Source organism: Emiliania huxleyi, assembly GCF_000372725.1.
Source record: "Emiliania huxleyi CCMP1516 unplaced genomic scaffold EMIHUscaffold_402, whole genome shotgun sequence".
NCBI classification, from domain to species: Eukaryota; Haptophyta; order Isochrysidales; family Noelaerhabdaceae; genus Emiliania; species Emiliania huxleyi.
The window spans coordinates 3,063-17,848 of record NW_005198950.1 but is presented as its reverse complement, the minus strand read 5'-3'; the positions used below and the strand labels follow the sequence as shown (position 1 = coordinate 17,848).

General features: G+C 65.5%; 5 protein-coding genes across 5 annotated transcripts; 4 read left to right on the top strand and 1 right to left on the bottom strand.

Moving 5' to 3' along the window:
- The first annotated feature begins 1 nt into the window (after nucleotide 1).
- EMIHUDRAFT_458943 (hypothetical protein) lies at nucleotides 2-2,405 on the top strand. Its single transcript, XM_005770009.1, has 3 exons — nucleotides 2-1,879; nucleotides 1,949-2,074; nucleotides 2,151-2,405. The coding sequence occupies exons 1-3, from the start codon at nucleotides 35-37 to the stop codon at nucleotides 2,238-2,240; spliced, it is 2,061 nt and encodes a 686-aa protein (XP_005770066.1). The 5' UTR covers nucleotides 2-34; the 3' UTR covers nucleotides 2,241-2,405.
- An 820-nt stretch (nucleotides 2,406-3,225) lies between these two features.
- Nucleotides 3,226-3,867, bottom strand: EMIHUDRAFT_369894 (hypothetical protein). The gene is made up of 2 exons (XM_005770008.1): nucleotides 3,682-3,867; nucleotides 3,226-3,606 (listed from the first exon to the last, which is right to left on the bottom strand). The coding sequence occupies exon 2, from the start codon at nucleotides 3,593-3,595 to the stop codon at nucleotides 3,242-3,244; it is 354 nt and encodes a 117-aa protein (XP_005770065.1). The 5' UTR covers nucleotides 3,596-3,606; nucleotides 3,682-3,867; the 3' UTR covers nucleotides 3,226-3,241.
- A 4,835-nt stretch (nucleotides 3,868-8,702) lies between these two features.
- EMIHUDRAFT_243875 (hypothetical protein) lies at nucleotides 8,703-10,684 on the top strand (the record flags this gene model as incomplete). The annotated part of the gene is made up of 6 exons (XM_005770007.1): nucleotides 8,703-9,119; nucleotides 9,393-9,633; nucleotides 9,714-9,830; nucleotides 9,866-9,982; nucleotides 10,064-10,155; nucleotides 10,601-10,684. 6 exons carry the CDS (start codon nucleotides 8,703-8,705, stop codon nucleotides 10,682-10,684), a joined length of 1,068 nt encoding a protein of 355 aa, XP_005770064.1.
- A 263-nt stretch (nucleotides 10,685-10,947) lies between these two features.
- EMIHUDRAFT_243874 (hypothetical protein) lies at nucleotides 10,948-12,490 on the top strand (the record flags this gene model as incomplete). Its single annotated transcript, XM_005770006.1, has 3 exons — nucleotides 10,948-11,586; nucleotides 12,032-12,347; nucleotides 12,432-12,490. The coding sequence occupies 3 exons, from the start codon at nucleotides 10,948-10,950 to the stop codon at nucleotides 12,488-12,490; spliced, it is 1,014 nt and encodes a 337-aa protein (XP_005770063.1).
- Nucleotides 12,491-13,024: 534 nt separating this feature from the next.
- Nucleotides 13,025-13,360, top strand: EMIHUDRAFT_243873 (hypothetical protein; the record flags this gene model as incomplete). Its single annotated transcript, XM_005770005.1, has 1 exon — nucleotides 13,025-13,360. The coding sequence occupies one exon, from the start codon at nucleotides 13,025-13,027 to the stop codon at nucleotides 13,358-13,360; it is 336 nt and encodes a 111-aa protein (XP_005770062.1).
- Nucleotides 13,361-14,786: the final 1,426 nt, after the last annotated feature.

Below are 14,786 nucleotides of genomic sequence, written 5' to 3'. Positions count from 1 at the left end.
TGCCAAGCGACTCCCATCGTGAGGGCAACCGCCCATGGACGACTTCGTTGTGCCCGTCTTCGGCGAACGATCGCTCTTCGAGTTCATCGCGTGCTTGCTTCCCTCGCAAGCGGACATGGCGAGGCTGACGCTCGCGCTCCGGAGCGGCTGCCCACTCGCACAGGACGAGTTGGCAGCGCTCATGAGCCGGCACTCGATGCAGCCGCTGACGGGGAGCCAGCGGCAGATCGTCACCGACCCCGAGCTTGGCTGCAACAAGGATTGCTGGCGCACGGAGCCGACTGGCTTCAAGTTCGACCACGAGCCGACCATCAACTACCTCTACCCGCTCCGCCGCCGAGAGTTCATGGCCGAGTCGAGGCAGCGCTACCAGGACGCGGTGGCGCGGGCGCTCGCACTCCGCATCCCCGGGCTCGACGCCGTGCCGCCCTTCCTCTCGCGGATCGTGCCGCTGGGCTGCGCCATGCACCACTGCAAGAAATTCGGCCAGGAGTGCCACGTGTACTCCATCGAGTCGGCCGATGGCCCCGTCATCTTCACCTTCACGTACGAGATCCAGTCGACGATGGGCAAGGCGTGCTGCACGCACGACTGCATCTGCGACATGAATTGGACGGCAAACCTTGCCGTCCTCCTCCCCGGCGCCACCGAGGCGGCGACCATCTTCGGCGTCAGCTGGCGCATCCTCTCGGGCGACTGCCTCCTCCGCCCGCCGACTTCGCTCTGCGAGGAGACGGCACGCGTGTGTGGCATCGACGCCTCGATGGTGGGGGCGCTCGTGGCCGTGCTGGCCGAGATGTCGGGCTGGGGAGAGTCCGTGTACGACTTCTGCAAGGAGATCTGCGAGGAGTTCCCGGTGCCGGAGAGGGTCGAGGGACAGAGCTACAACCCGATGTATGACGAGAAGTACACGCCCCGCGCGCTCTTCGAGGGCATGCACAACGCGTGGACGCACTACCTCAACTCTCTCGTCCGGCTGCAGCGCATCTCCGACTTCAAGCGGCTCAACGCGATCGGCAAGGCCGAGTTCCACATGCGCCATCCGCCGCCAGAGCCGGTGCGGCGAGAGCGCGGCAACGGCGACGTCTATTACGACTACCATATGCCGTATCACGTCTCCATCAACGGGCACGACTCGTTCACGGACACGCGCAGCTACGAGACGTTTGTGGGGCACAACAAGGACTGGGGCGTGACGGCCGACGACCTCGTCGCGCTCACCCGCTCCTTCGGCTCGTCCGACTTCCTCGACCCGGAGCTCCCGTCCGACTTCCGCAGCACCGACCGAGCGGAGGACAGAGTCGAGGTCTGCGCCAAGTGCCCCGAGGACTTCCTCGACAAGCAGTACGAGCTCAATCTCAACCACTTCGTCGAGCCCTGCAACAGCCGGTACTTCAAGACGTACCCGGAGGACTGCTCCGACGGCACGTGCGAGTGCCACCCCTCCATCCGGCACGACGTGGAGGAGCTGCTGCTCGCGTCCGACCGCAGCAGCCTCGCGGCGCTCGCCGTCGACCTCGACGGCTTTGGCGCCCGCCTCTCGTACGACGACCTGCTCGACGGCGCCGGCGACTCGAAGAGCATCACGCGCTGCAACGTGCGCGACAACGACGAGGAGTGGCAGCGGCGGGCGAAGGTCCGCGAGGCGGAGGAGGCGGCGGCGCGGGAGGAGCGGCTGAACCGCCCGCCGACCCCGCCGACCCCCGAAGAGGCGGCCCGGCGGGCCGAGCGGCAGCGAGAGCGTGAAAGACAGGAGCGCGAGGTCCCCGGGTGGAAGATGGAATGGCTCCATCGCGAGTTTGGGCAGAAGGGGCCACCGATCCACCTCAAGGCGGTCACGCAGGACGGGAGCGAGACCCACTTCAAGGCGTGCTATAGAGTGTGGCCTACTCCCACCTTCCCTGATTCCCAGTCCCTCTCAACCTGCTCTCGACGTGCCCCTCCACAGATGAGCATGACACACGAGCTGTCGAGGCTGATGGCGGCCTTCTGCAAGAGCCGCGGGGTCCGCCTCTCCGCGGCACGCTTCTTCCACAAGGGCGAGATGCTCGACGGGCGCCGCATGCCCTGCCAGGTCCGTACTGCTGCCCGCCATTTCAGCGCCTTTTTGGGGCCCCGCATGAGCGATCCCGCCCCCGCCCTCCTCGTAGTGGGACGGCAGCGGCTGCATGAAGGACGGCGACGAGATCGCGGTGATCGTGCTGGAGGATACGGCAGCCGCTGGCGACGGCGAGCAGTGATGCCGTTGCTTCCCCCCTTGCTTTCCCCATGAGTGTGTTCGCTCTTTCCTGCCGGGCGCTCCCCAATAGCCGAGAGACCCAGCAGAAGTAGTAACGGAGTACGTAGAGCTGCTTGTCTTTTGATACCCCTGGTACTGTAGTTGGTGTGAGTTGGTGAAAATGGCCAGAGCGGCTGGGGCAGTCGAGTGTGGTGCGCAGCACGTCGTGGAGGGGAGCTCAGCGTGTGTGGCGGCGTGAATATAAAGTAAAAACTCAAATCTCTCCGATACGGCTCTACGGCGACCCCTGGCGCCGGTTCGCGGTTGCGGGTTGGGTCGTCTCCAGAGTCGAAGCGCGGATTTACGTTGCGCGGGGGCTCCGCGGCAATCAGATAGACACACACGACACACAGATCGGTATACAAAATGCGCCTGCGGGCGGACCCTCACAGATCCGGATCACACACGACACACAGAGACGCGTACTGTTTCATGCTGCAGACAGACATTGGGGCGGACAATCATGAACGCGTGTAGACGAGTGTCGGCGTACGTACCTCACTGTCCGGTCATGGACAACCGCCGCCATGGCTCCCGCGTGGGTATGCATCATGCGAAGCGCATGCACGGGCCGTGCCCTGCAGCTCAGCCGCTGCACTCGCCAGCTGCCGGCCCGACAGGGACGCCCTCCGCGCGACCCCGACCTTCGCCTCCCTCGCGGCGAGTAGGTCGGCCGCCTGAGGTACGGTGCGGTACGGTGAGCGTCTCCACACATCTACACCCACATCTACATCTTGTGGCTGGGGCAAGAGCCGGGCAGCCCTCGCGACTCCACGTAAGGTAAGGTAAGGTAACGAGGGCTGCCCCGGACCGATTTACGCCCCGGCGGGGATGGATTTGCGGGTTTCCCCGTGCCGCGAGACTTGGGCATGTATCTCCCGCGATGTGTCGCGGACAAACCCAAGTAGACGCCCCTTGGGCGGGATCGCGTCTTACTTACACAAGAGGAACTATAACACATCGCTAGTCATGTACAATCATGAGAACTGGGTCCAGGCCCCATAGTGAGGTGGTCTCCCAGTCTAGCGCACCTCGCGCCCGGCGGGCGGCGACCTGTCCGTCCACCGACCCCTCCGCCCGCGCGTGCCAACGCCGCCTCCACCGCCGAGTCGAAGAGCCGATGTAGACCCGTCGTCCGTCCACCGTGTGGTACGCCGCGAAGCGGCCCGACGCCCAGGGAAGTCGGCAGCCGCGCGAGCCCGACGCCTGCTCCTGCTTGCGCACGCCTGCGTAGCCGGTGCTGCTGCGACTCGAGAGGTGCAGCCGCCAGCCCTGCGCCTCTGTCACCACCGCCGGCGCCTCCCCCGCGGGGCCCATGTGGGATGGACCTGCGAAAGCGCGGGGAAGGGAGAGTGCATTCAGAAGGCAGAACCTGAGCACAAGTGGGGGGCTTGCTCGCGAGCCTTGACTTGCATCGACTTGATTACAACGCGGAGCCATCGCGGGTAGCCAGAGGCGGCGGACCGATCAGCATGGGCGGCGTGTCATTCTGCAGTCGATCGCCGCCGAGCGGCATAGCGGCGCCGTCGCGGGTAACCAAAGGCGGCGGGACGGCGGGAGAGGGCGGTGGTGCGGGCGGTGATGCTGATGATGTGGCCATTGGCCGCCGCCGCGTCCTCTTTGCGAGCGCTCTCGACTTCCGTCCCTTTTTACGCTTGTCCCCCCTTGCTCGTGTGTCTGACTTTTCGCCGGGTCAGGCCACTTGCTGTCGGCCGTCTACTTGGGTTTGTGGTAAACTTCTCCACACACACGAGGTGGTGTGGGGCAAGGGGGGGCAACCCTCGCGTCTCCACGTCTGACGACAGGAGCCCCACGGCATTCAAAGTGCAAGGCCCAGTGCGCGTGGGTGAGCGGTGTGTGTGTGTGTGTGTGTGTGTGTGTGTGTGTGTGTGTGTGTGTGTGTGTGTGTGTGTGTGTGTGTGTCACGTCACTGCATCCTCCGCCGGTTCCTCCCGTCGCCTCTTCTTTGTTCGAATGTTTTTCAATCCATCCTTCACAAAGCCCTCCCATGTAGCTAGCGTTCTTTGCGAATGTCTCGAGGTGGCCAGCAGGCGCTGTCTGCTCGCGGTCTGTGCGGGCCGCTCGTCCTCCTCGCCCTTCTTTCGTCCTCCCGTCCCTCCCCTCCACCATGGCCTTCTCGGCACTTCTTTCTCCATCCGCCTCGCCCTGCCTTTTCGCATCGTGCCGTTCGCCCTCCATTCGGTGACCTCCATGGCTGTCCGCCCCTTTTTGGGTGGCGCTCTCGATACGGTTGCGTCAACCTCGACGTCGCTGTCGCCCTCCCCGTCCCCGCCGGCGTCCGTGCCTCGGTTCGCGTCATCGGTAGCGTCTCCGTTGTTCCCTCGTGCCCCGCCGTCGCCCTCTCTGCTCGGGCCGTTAGCGATTTCGCTCCTCCTGCGTGTCGCCCCTCCGTCCCCTCCCCTTTCTTCGTCGTCATCGTCGCTGTCGCGAAAGCCCTCCGGTCCCTCGATTCCCTCGCCTATCCCCTCCGCTGCGTCGTCCCAGTTTATATCCTCATCCTCTGCGCACGTCGCGTTGGCTTCCTCTCTCCCCCTTTCCTCCCTGCCCCTCTCGCTGTCTGGTGTTAATGGACCCCCTTCCTCTCCCTCGCCACCGTCACCGTCTCCATCCCCGTCGCTACCGCCCTCCATGCCCGCCGCCCTTTGTTTCACACTCGTCTCTGCCATGTCCGCCGTCGCCGCCGTCCTGTCTGCTGCGCTCTGTGCTCCGTGGTACAGTCGCTTATTGTTGCTCAGGATTAGCTCACGCACCTCAAAGTCGTCCCCGCCCTCGTCGTCACTTCCATCCAGCTGCGTCCCCCCTGCTGCCGTGTGTCGTGATAGTTCGTCTGGTACTGTCTCTGGTGGCTGCGCCGTTCCTGTCCGGAAGATCTCCCCAGTGTAGATGCTACACACCTCAAATTTCTCTAGCCTCCTCGTCGCCAGTAGGCCGAGTTCCCCTTCCGCTATGCTAGAGGGGCCTACCTTCGCCCCTTCCACCGTGCCGCCCGTCGTTAGCATGGCCGTCGTTACTTTCGCCGCCGCCTCTGCTGCTTGTCGGCGGAGCGCCTCGCGCCTTCCCTCGTCTCCATGCTCCTGGTCTTGTTCTTTTTGTTTTCCTGCGCTTCCTGTCGCTGGTCCGGCGACGTATCTTGCCGTCTGCCTTCGCTTCCTGGCGGGCCGCGTTTCCTTCCCCTCGTCCCGTCTGTTTTCTCCTGCGTGGTCGCCCTCGCGTGCGCCGCTCGCCGTCTGTTCTCCTCTCTGCTCGCCGTCCTCGTCCCCTCGCTGTCGTCGCTTCCCTCCGGCGCTCGCCGCATCGTCGTTCCTATCACCGCGTTTCCTGCGCTGGCCTTCGCCTTCGAGCTCGCAGTGGGTCGTTTTGAGTGTCATCCCCATCGCTCTCGTCGTTCTGCCTCTCCCCGCTTCGAGGCGTCTCTCTGCCTCTTCCCTTTCCTTCTCCTCGGCATCACGTTGTCGATGTCGCCTCCGTCGCCAGCAAATACACGCATTCGCCGCCCACTCCATTTCTCGTATCCTCTCCTTCCTTTCCTTCTGTCCCTCTCTCAGGCGTTCTGTTTCCGCGGCTACTCGTTCCTTCCTCTCCGCCTCGAGTCCCTTCCTCTTCCCTTCCCGTACTTTGATTATTGATGCCGCCGTCTGCTGCAGTGCCTTGAGTGAAGTCACCACCCGTGTGTCATACTCCCTCATGATGTCTTCTGGCGGGTCCTGGTCCATCACACTCGGCTCAGGTAGTCGTCCAGCTAGCAGTTGCTCCATCGCCTCCCATTCCTCGTCGCTCTCCCTTCTTCCTGCGCACCTCTTCGTCGCCCCAGCAATGGCGCGTACAGCGAGCGCCTGGGCTTCGCACTCTGCGGTGTGGGCGAGTGTCCGCCTCCTTGACTTCGGTGGCGTCCATCGTAGCGCCTTGAGCACGTCCGCCGCGCCTTTCCTCATCGCCCGGTAGTGCTCCCTCCTCTCTCCCTTCACCGCCTCGCACTCGGCGCATAGGACGTGCCTAGTGTTAGCTATTGTCCTGCAACATCCAGGATGCCAGCAACCTTCAGCCCCATCGGCACACGCTCCTCCTCCCTCCTCGTCCCACCCGTCCTGCCGCGCCTCTGCCTCTAGGCTGGCCCTCCATCGCCTCCCGTGCTCTATACCTCGGGTCTGTCCCGTCCGCATGCCGTGCACCAGCCTTAGCCTCGCCTTTTCCCCGCAGGCCTCGGGCTGGCGCTGGGTCGAGTTTGGACCCCGCTCTCTGCTAAAGGGCAGGAGCCCCGCACGGCATGGGCATCGGATCGCTGGTCGAGCGACCCGGGGGATGCCCCGCGCGCCTGACCCAGGCGCGAAAACGAATCTGCGAGGCGTGGCCGCTTATGCGGCCCGATGGGGAGGAACGGGGCGAGCCCCCTCCAACCCACCCGCGCTAGGTCTCGGGTTTGACGCATGGGGTCACTCCCTCCCGCGAAACTCGTGAACTAGCCGGGGCAGTCGGAGAAGGGGCAACTCCGTGCACTGACGGTCGGCCGTCAGAAAACACGCCTGCGTGGATCGCGTCACACCAATCCTCGCTACCCAACGCGGCCAAAGGATATCCACCTCGAAAAAGAAAGAAAGAAAACAGACAACCCAAGGGAGGGATGGGAGAACGGCACGCCGTCACATTCACCTCGAGGTCCTCGACAGGAGAGAGAGAGAGAATTCTTGATACGAAACCACGACGACACACACCAGTCGACTCGCATCGGTTGCCTCCATGAACGGCGGAGCTATTCTCGCGCCCACACCACACCTGGCTCCAACGTGGACACGCCCATAGCTGGGGACACTACTAGGTCACGCATGGCATCACAGAAGTTTTATCTCTGGGCCCCGAAAGGCATCTCTAGCAGCGTCGTTACGCATGCCCCCTCCCCTCCTGGGCGCATGCGCCTCACGTCTCGCCAGAGCATAAGCCCTTGGCGTGTGGCGAGACGAGTTTTTCGCAATCGCAGCGAGCAGCAAGCCGCCCGCCGCAAACAGCCGGAGGCCTCGCCGCGGCACTGGCTGCGCCGCGGTCCCGCACCCGTCGACGCAGCTCCCCCCGCGGAAGACCGCGCGTAGCGACGTCTTGACGATCGAGATGAGCGTGCCTGAAGCTCGCCCACCTACTGCCCCTGAGAGTTGGTTATTGAGTGGGATCAGCTCCCCCCCTTGGGATCGAAGCCGCCACAACCTCACACCCAACATCCCAGGCGGGATCAGAAGGGGACTCCACACCGGACACCGCCCGGGCACAGCCCCCCTACCCGTCGGATCGCACAGAGGGCCCCCTCGGAGCAGCCCACACACAATCACGCATCGGCAGATTGAGTGCCTGAGTCAGGCAGACAGCACAGACAAGAGGAGAGAGAGGAGAGAGAGAGAGAGAGGAGAGAGGAGAGGGTGAGGGTGTGAACACACGTGAGGAGTGGGGGAGGGTGTCTGTGGTGGGTTGTAGTCATACTACGTGGTTAGAACCACGCGCCCCTCAGGAGCTAAGGAAGAGTGTTGGGTGTCAAAACACCGGGGTCGGAGACAGGCGATGGCCAGCCTCAACGACGGGGTGACTGCGAGGCAGTCCGAGCACGAACTAGTCGTCGATCCGCTGGCGATCCCCGCCGCTTCACCGTCGGAGCGGCGGCGGGTGAGAGTTAGTCAAAGGTCCACCACACAGCCTCCAGCCGCCAGCCTCCACCTCCACCGTCGAGCCGCCATCGCTGCCGCCCGCGACGCCGCCCGCCGCGTCAGATAGCCGCGACGCGCGCACCGAGTCGAGTCGGAGAGCCGAGCCGCACCAGCAGCAGCATCTGCACCAGCAGCACCAGCAGCACCACCACCACCACCACCAGGGAGAGAAGCGCACCTGCCCGACGCCGCCCGCCGCGTCAGACGCTCGCGACGCGCGCGTCGAGCCCTGTCGCAGAGCCGCGCCGCGCCAGCAGCAGCATCTGCACCAGCAGCAGCACCACCACCACCACCAGCAGGAACAGAGACAGGCAGTGCAGGCGTAGAAGCGCTCGCAGAGCGGCGCGCAGCGCCGCGCACGCCACGCTGCGGACCGTCGCACGAGCGCAGCGTACGTCGGCGGCGAGCCGCGTCGCCAGCCGTCTCGCGAGAGCGCGGCGCCGCCGCGTGCGCGCAGCAGCCGCCGCGGCAGAGGCGAGCCGCGGCGACGTCCGCACTAACGGATAACGGCCATTGGCGGTTCTCTCTCTCTCTCTCTCTCTCTCTCTCTCTCTCTCTCTCTCTCTCTCTCTCTCTCTCTCTCTCTCGTCCTCTGGGGAAGATTTCTTGATTCCGTAGACTTGTCTGCAGCGAGCGGTGCCGACGCTCCACAAGCCCACGCGGCGCTGCCAGCAAACAATAACAACATCACAGCAAAGCACTTCATAGTTGGCGTGGTGATGGCCGCGGCCCTGGTCAGGGCTCTCGTCGGCTTGTTCGCTGTGGGCGCCGGCGAGGCGCGTCGCACGAGCCTCGCCATGCAGTACAAGCCTCTGCGCCGCCACGCGAATCTGTTTGAGGACTGGACGGAGTGGGTGCACCCGCCGCTGCTTCACGCGATCCGCTCCTCCAATGCGAGCGCGCTGCTCGATCTGCTGCGAGAGGAGGCCGGCGGAGGCGACAGCTCCGGCGTCTACTCACTCCCGCTCTTTCTCGACGCAGAAGGAGGGTGCGCGTTCTGCGACTTGCTGCTGGACGAGCTGGACGGGTACTATGCCTCCGGGCTGCCCATCGAGCGGCCAAACTCGATGAACAATTATGGCATCATCGTCAACGCCATCGGGATGCGGCCTGCGATCGACCGGCTGCAAGCGGCGGTGCTGCACCCCCTGGCCGCGCTTCTGTACCCCGAGCAGGCGCGCCGCGAGATGTAGTCGAGATCGATCCGAGACCGATCCGAGACCGATCCCGGCAGCTGGGCTCTGTCGGGCATGAGTCAACGCCATGAGTGGCGCCACGCACGAGAGCGGCTGCGGCATGAAGCGGCAAACCGTGTGCCTCTTTCCCTACCGGCCTGCCCCTGTGCCCTGCTGGGGCAGGCTGATTTCCCGAGGTCGCCCGAGTTTACCCGAGGGTTCCCTCTGGAGCAGGCGGAGGGCGGGTTCACGTCGCACCACTCCTTCATGGTCAAGTACAAGGCGGGGCAGGACCTCGGCCTGGACATGCACACGGATGACTCCGACGTCACAGTCAACGTCTGCCTCGGCAAGGACTTCCGCGGCGCCGCAAACCAGATGCGGAAGACGGAGACGGCTGTGTGTCCCGACGAGCACTCGAGACGACACCCGACCCGCTGTGTTCGGCCGTCTTCCACCGTGATCCTCCGCCTCAGTGCCCCTCCCACCCACGCGGTGCTCGGAGTACACGGCTGTGGGCCGCACCCCAGCCCTGCTCGTGGTCCCATGACGCAGGCGCCGCGCTGACCGTGTGCGGCGACTCTCGCTCGCCTTCGCACCGCCAGTTCTACGCCTCGTACTCACACGAGCGAGGCCTCGCGCATGTCCGCCTCAGCTCGACTCCCCTCGACGGTTGAGCCATGAATCGCAAGTTTCGTCATCAACAGGCCGCGCGCTTCTCCACCTCGGCTCGCGGCGGCACGGCGCCGACGACATCGCCAGTGGCGAGCGCAACAACCTCATCGTCTGGAACCAGAATGCGAGGCGCCGCGCCGCGCCAGGCCGTGCGCGGGCAATCTCGGGTGATCTCGGGGTGATCTCGGATGGTCTCCTCCCCCCCCCGCCCAGGTACCGCGCCTCGCCAGGCTACGTCAACCGGCAGCCGTACTTGCGCGAGGCGGCCCCGCCCGACAAGCGCTGCCTGAGCTACACGCGCCCGGCGCGACTCTGGCGACGGGTGGGTGAAGACTGGACTCGTGAAGAATGAGATCTCGCTCCTAGGCACGACCGCGACTTCGGCGACTTCACAGCCTACCCGCCCGGCCTCGAGGCGAGCGAGATGCACTCACACTCACACACACACACACACACACACACACACACACACACACACACACACACACACACACACACACACACACACACACACACACACACACACACACACACACACACACACACACACACACACACACACACACACACACACACACACACACGCACGCACGCACGCACGCACGCACGCGCACGCACGCACACACGCACGCGCACGCACACACCTGACACTCCAAATGCCGTGTGCGGAGACAGCACCGGACGTGGAGACGCGAGAGCAGCTGCGTGAGAGGAGCCCACCTTCGCTCCGCACTCAAGAAGCGTGGGCCCCCCTCCCCTTGCCTTAGGAGTTCCGCGGGCGCGGCTGGTGCCCTCCCGCCTTCGCGTGCTACGACAGCATGGCGCCTGCCCTCAAGAAGGACGAGCTGTGAAGCTGCGCGGCGCGTGAGGTGCCGCGCTTGCCTCGTAAATCCCCTGCTCGGCGCGGAGCGATGACGTCCGGCTTTGGGTCTCATCTAGACATAGGAAGGGAGAAGCTTGTGTGTTTGTAGTGTGTGTGTGTGTAGCCCGACCAGCGATATGGCAAAAGCTTTGTACTATTCTCACCCGTACCCCCCCTCCCTCCCCCGCCACGTCGGCAAGGACCAAGTCGGCCGCAAATCAGAGACGAGAGACGGACGGACGCACACATACAATGTCGGCAGGCGCTAGCAGCACCCACGCGACGGCGAGCGGCTCAGCGAGCCCGGCCTCGCATCGCTTTGAGCCCGACCTCCTCATCGCGCCCATGCCTTCCGCGGGTATCGTCGAGCTCGTCGAGCACAAACGCGAGTCGCTGAGCGAGTTTAGCCGGCCCCGCACCCACCCGAGCGGCCCACGCCGCCACCCAAGCTGGCTTTGGGACCTCGGCCCGTGCTCCTCGGCCGAGGAGGAGCGAGCGGTGAGCCCAGCAGCGCCAGCGCGCAAGGAGCGGGCCGCCCGCGTGGTGCGCGGCTGCGACTCCGCGCGCGCGCGGAGGACATCCAAGGGCAGAAAATCTCTGCGGGGCAGCAGGCAGGACGCCGAGCAAGCCGAGGCGGTCGAGGGGGCCGAGGCGGCGGCAAATGCAGCGGAGCAGGACGCAAAGATTGCGGCGGCTGTGGACGCGGCAAGGCGGGCCCGGGCCAAGTCAGCTGGCGCCAAGGAGGCACAGCGGGCGGCGGCGGAGATGGCCGCAGAGATGGCGGCTGAGCGGGAGGCAGCGGAAAGGGCGGCGATCGAGCGTATGGTGCGAGAGCGGCAGCAGCTCGTGTATCTCAAGGCGCTGAGGAACGGCCTTGACGCCATCAAGACGGTCGCAAAGCAGAAGAGGGCGGCGGAGAAGGCGGCGGCGGAGAAGGCGGGCGGCGGAGAAGGCGGCGGCGGAGAGGGCGGCGGTGGAGAAGGCGGCGGCGGAGAGGGCGGCGGCGGAGAAGGCGGCGGCGGAGAGGGCGGCGGCGGAGAAGGCGGCGGCGGAGAGGGCGGCGGCGGAGAAGGCGGCGGCGGAGAGGGCGGCGGCGGAGAAGGCGGCGGCGGAGAGGGCGGCGGTGGAGAAGGTGGCGGCGGAGAAGGCAGCTGCGGATGCAGCAGAGGTGGAGAGAGCGGCGGCGGAGAAGGTGGCGGCGGAGAAAGCAGCTGCGCAGGCAGCAGAGGTGGAGAGGACGGCGGCGGCCGAGAAGGTGGCGGCGGCGGTGGAGAAGGTGGCGGCGGAAGCTTTCGCAGCGGCCGAGGCCGTCGTGGCGGACGACGCGGATGACGAGGCGGCTGAGGCGGCTATTGCGGCTATGGCGGAGGGCGAGGACGACGCGCCCCGCCCGAGTGTCGCCGCGCTGCGCGCCAGCTTTGCTGAGGCCGGCGCGTCGCCGCTCACGCCGGAACAGATCCCGACGCGGGCGTCGTGGTCGTCGGCCGGTCGGTGGCAGTCGAGGGTGTCAGCAGGCGCATCCGCTGGTGTGGGTGCCGTCGCGGCGCTCAAGCCAGTGCCCCGGTCCTCCTCTTTCGGCCGTTCGACGATGTCGGCTCCAGACTCGGCGGCAGGCGGCGTCTCTGCGCTAAAAGCAAAGTTCGCGGGCAACAGTGCGCAAGTATCGAGTCGCAGCTCGCAACGCGCGCGCAGTAGCAGGCCACAGGTGCCGGGCAAGCTCAATGGCGCCGTCACAGGCCTGAGACCGGGCAGCGGCCTGCACCGCCATCTTCTGCAGGCGGGCGCTGAGCGTTAGCCAGGTTGTACCTAGCTAGGACATTCGATTAGTCGGTAGAGTGATTGTGTGACGTTTCCCGCATGCTTTGTCTTGCCGTGCTCTCCAATAGATGTTTATGCGTAGATGACGAATCTTTTGCTGGCCATCGCACCGAAGTGCGAAGATGGTATACGGCAAGCTAGAGTACCCCCACGCCGTGTCGCGGCGCGTCGGCGTGTACCGTGTGTTCTCCGTCGGCCAGCAACCCCAAACGTCGTTCTCCCGCGCGGTGCGTGGGCGGATGTGCGGCCCGCCACTGGCGTGGGGAAGAAGGAGGAACTCGCACTGGGCGTGGGGTCATGGCATCCCGATATCAAACACAAGAAAGACATGATATTAAATATACAGTCAAGATAGAGTCGTATGCCTGCGCATTGGCTGGGCTCGTCCTTGCAGCCCCTAGTCGCGCACTCCATAAGCACCACACGCTCCCCGCCATTCAACAGTGCAGGTGCTCCGCATGCGGTTGCTGTCCCATCCCACACACGCACGCGCGTTGAGCTGCACCGGAGAATGAGTGGCTCGCTCTCTCAGATGCTGTATGCGAACGCGAAGGCGGACGGGACCGCGATTGCTTGCTCGTGGGCAATAAACACGGTGGTAGGAGGCGGCGTTTTTGTGCTGGCGGGCGGCGGGGCGAATCGAGGCGGCGACGCAGGCGGCGTTTCCTCCTCCGACGAGCTCCGCGGCGAAGCCTCGACAGACCAACGCATCGCCTTGGCCGCTGTGCCAGCTTCTGCGAGAGCCCGCTTGCTGCAGGCGGGGAGCGCTGCGGAGTCGGCTGCGGCGGGCAGCAGCACGGGCGCGGCGGCAAGCGCTAGCAGGAGCGCCGCCTCCTCCGAAGCCTGAGAAGGCTGCTGCAGCACCCCTTCCTGTACGGCCGATGGCGTTAGCCTCCGGGCCGCGCCGGGGCAGGTTCGGCTCTTGTGGCCGAGGTTGCCGCAGGCGGAGCACCGCTGTGGTCGATTTCGGCGGGTGTTTGCGCTGCTGCTTGAGGATCTGCCCGAACCCACCGACGCCACGAAGCTCGAGGTGTAGCCGCTCATGTTGCCTGATTCGCTAGCTGGAACTCGTGCGTCCTTCCTCCGTCTTGGCAACGTGTCAAGGAGGCTTTGGTTGGTCAAGTTCCAGCCCGTTTTAGGTTCGTTGTTAGACGGACCCCCCCCCCCACCCCCACCCCCACCCGCTGACAACAGACCAAGCCTCCAGCCCGCGACAGGAGAATTCCGCCCCCCCGCCCGGGCCCCGCTCCCCCCCCCCCCCCCAGGTCAGTCAGTCAGTCAGTCTTACACACCTCCAAGCATGGAGGACGGGCCCACACGCACACACACGCTGCACACGATTGGCTCGGGAGCCGACACGAGGCACACTGTCACCGGCCTTAGCACCGGGTCCGGACTGCTGGACACACAGCACGCAGCTCACAGGACAGCTCACGAGGTGGCGCTACATAATGGGGTTCTCAGGGACTGACACGGGAGAAGGAGGTGGAGCACAGGGACGGGGACACAGAACTCACGAACTGATGGCTGGCCAGCGCGTCGTCGCTGTCTCGGCTGGAGCCAACACCACAGCCTCGCCCTCACCGCTGGCGGCGCCGTGTTTACGTGGGGCACGGGCGGCCACGGGGCGGCCTCGGCCACGGAGAGGACCTATCGAACCAGCTGCTGCCCAAGCTGGTCGAGGCGTGGGCGCCGGGGCGGTGAGATTGATCGAGGGCGTGATTTGCAGGTGATTTGCGCGGAAGGGGGAGCGCGGGACGCATGGCGGGACACGAGGAGCGGCTGGCGGCGCGTCGGCCCATGGGCGCACAGCCGTGGTTGTATCACGCTGGCCCCAGGCCCAGCAGCAGCACATAGAACGATAAAAGCTGTGTGGGACGCTTGTTGAGGGGGGCGTCGGGCGAGACGCAGGGACGGTGTGAAAGCTGACACACCTCGCCGCCGATAACAAAAGGTCTGTGAATGTGTGTATCTTATCACCGTAACCGCAGCTATACGCCTATACCTAACAATGACGGGCCCAAGCCCGCCGATCCCCGGATTGAGCACCCTTTTGCCCCCTCCAAGGTGGGTTCGTTAGCCTCGAACGCGCCCGGGTACCACGGGGGGACCCTACTTTGCCCTCCCTCTAGCGCCCTTTTCCGCGCCCGCCTCTACCCGAACCCGGCCCCGGCGGGAAACTCCCCCCTCCACTGCCGGGGCTGGTCCATCCCCCAACCCAACAGTTGAACCGACCAACGCTGGGTTCGGCCCCCCCTTCTTCCGCGCCTCCC

Coding starts and splice junctions, on each gene's coding strand:
- EMIHUDRAFT_458943 (XM_005770009.1), top strand. CDS start 35: ATGGACGACTTCGTTGTGCCCGTCTTCGGCGAACGATCGCTCTTCGAG. Junction 1,880..1,948: donor ACTTCAAGGCGTGCTATAGA/GTGTGGCCTACT, acceptor GCCCCTCCACAG/ATGAGCATGACACACGAGCT. Junction 2,075..2,150: donor GGCGCCGCATGCCCTGCCAG/GTCCGTACTGCT, acceptor CCCTCCTCGTAG/TGGGACGGCAGCGGCTGCAT.
- EMIHUDRAFT_369894 (XM_005770008.1), bottom strand. CDS start 3,595: ATGGGCCCCGCGGGGGAGGCGCCGGCGGTGGTGACAGAGGCGCAGGGC.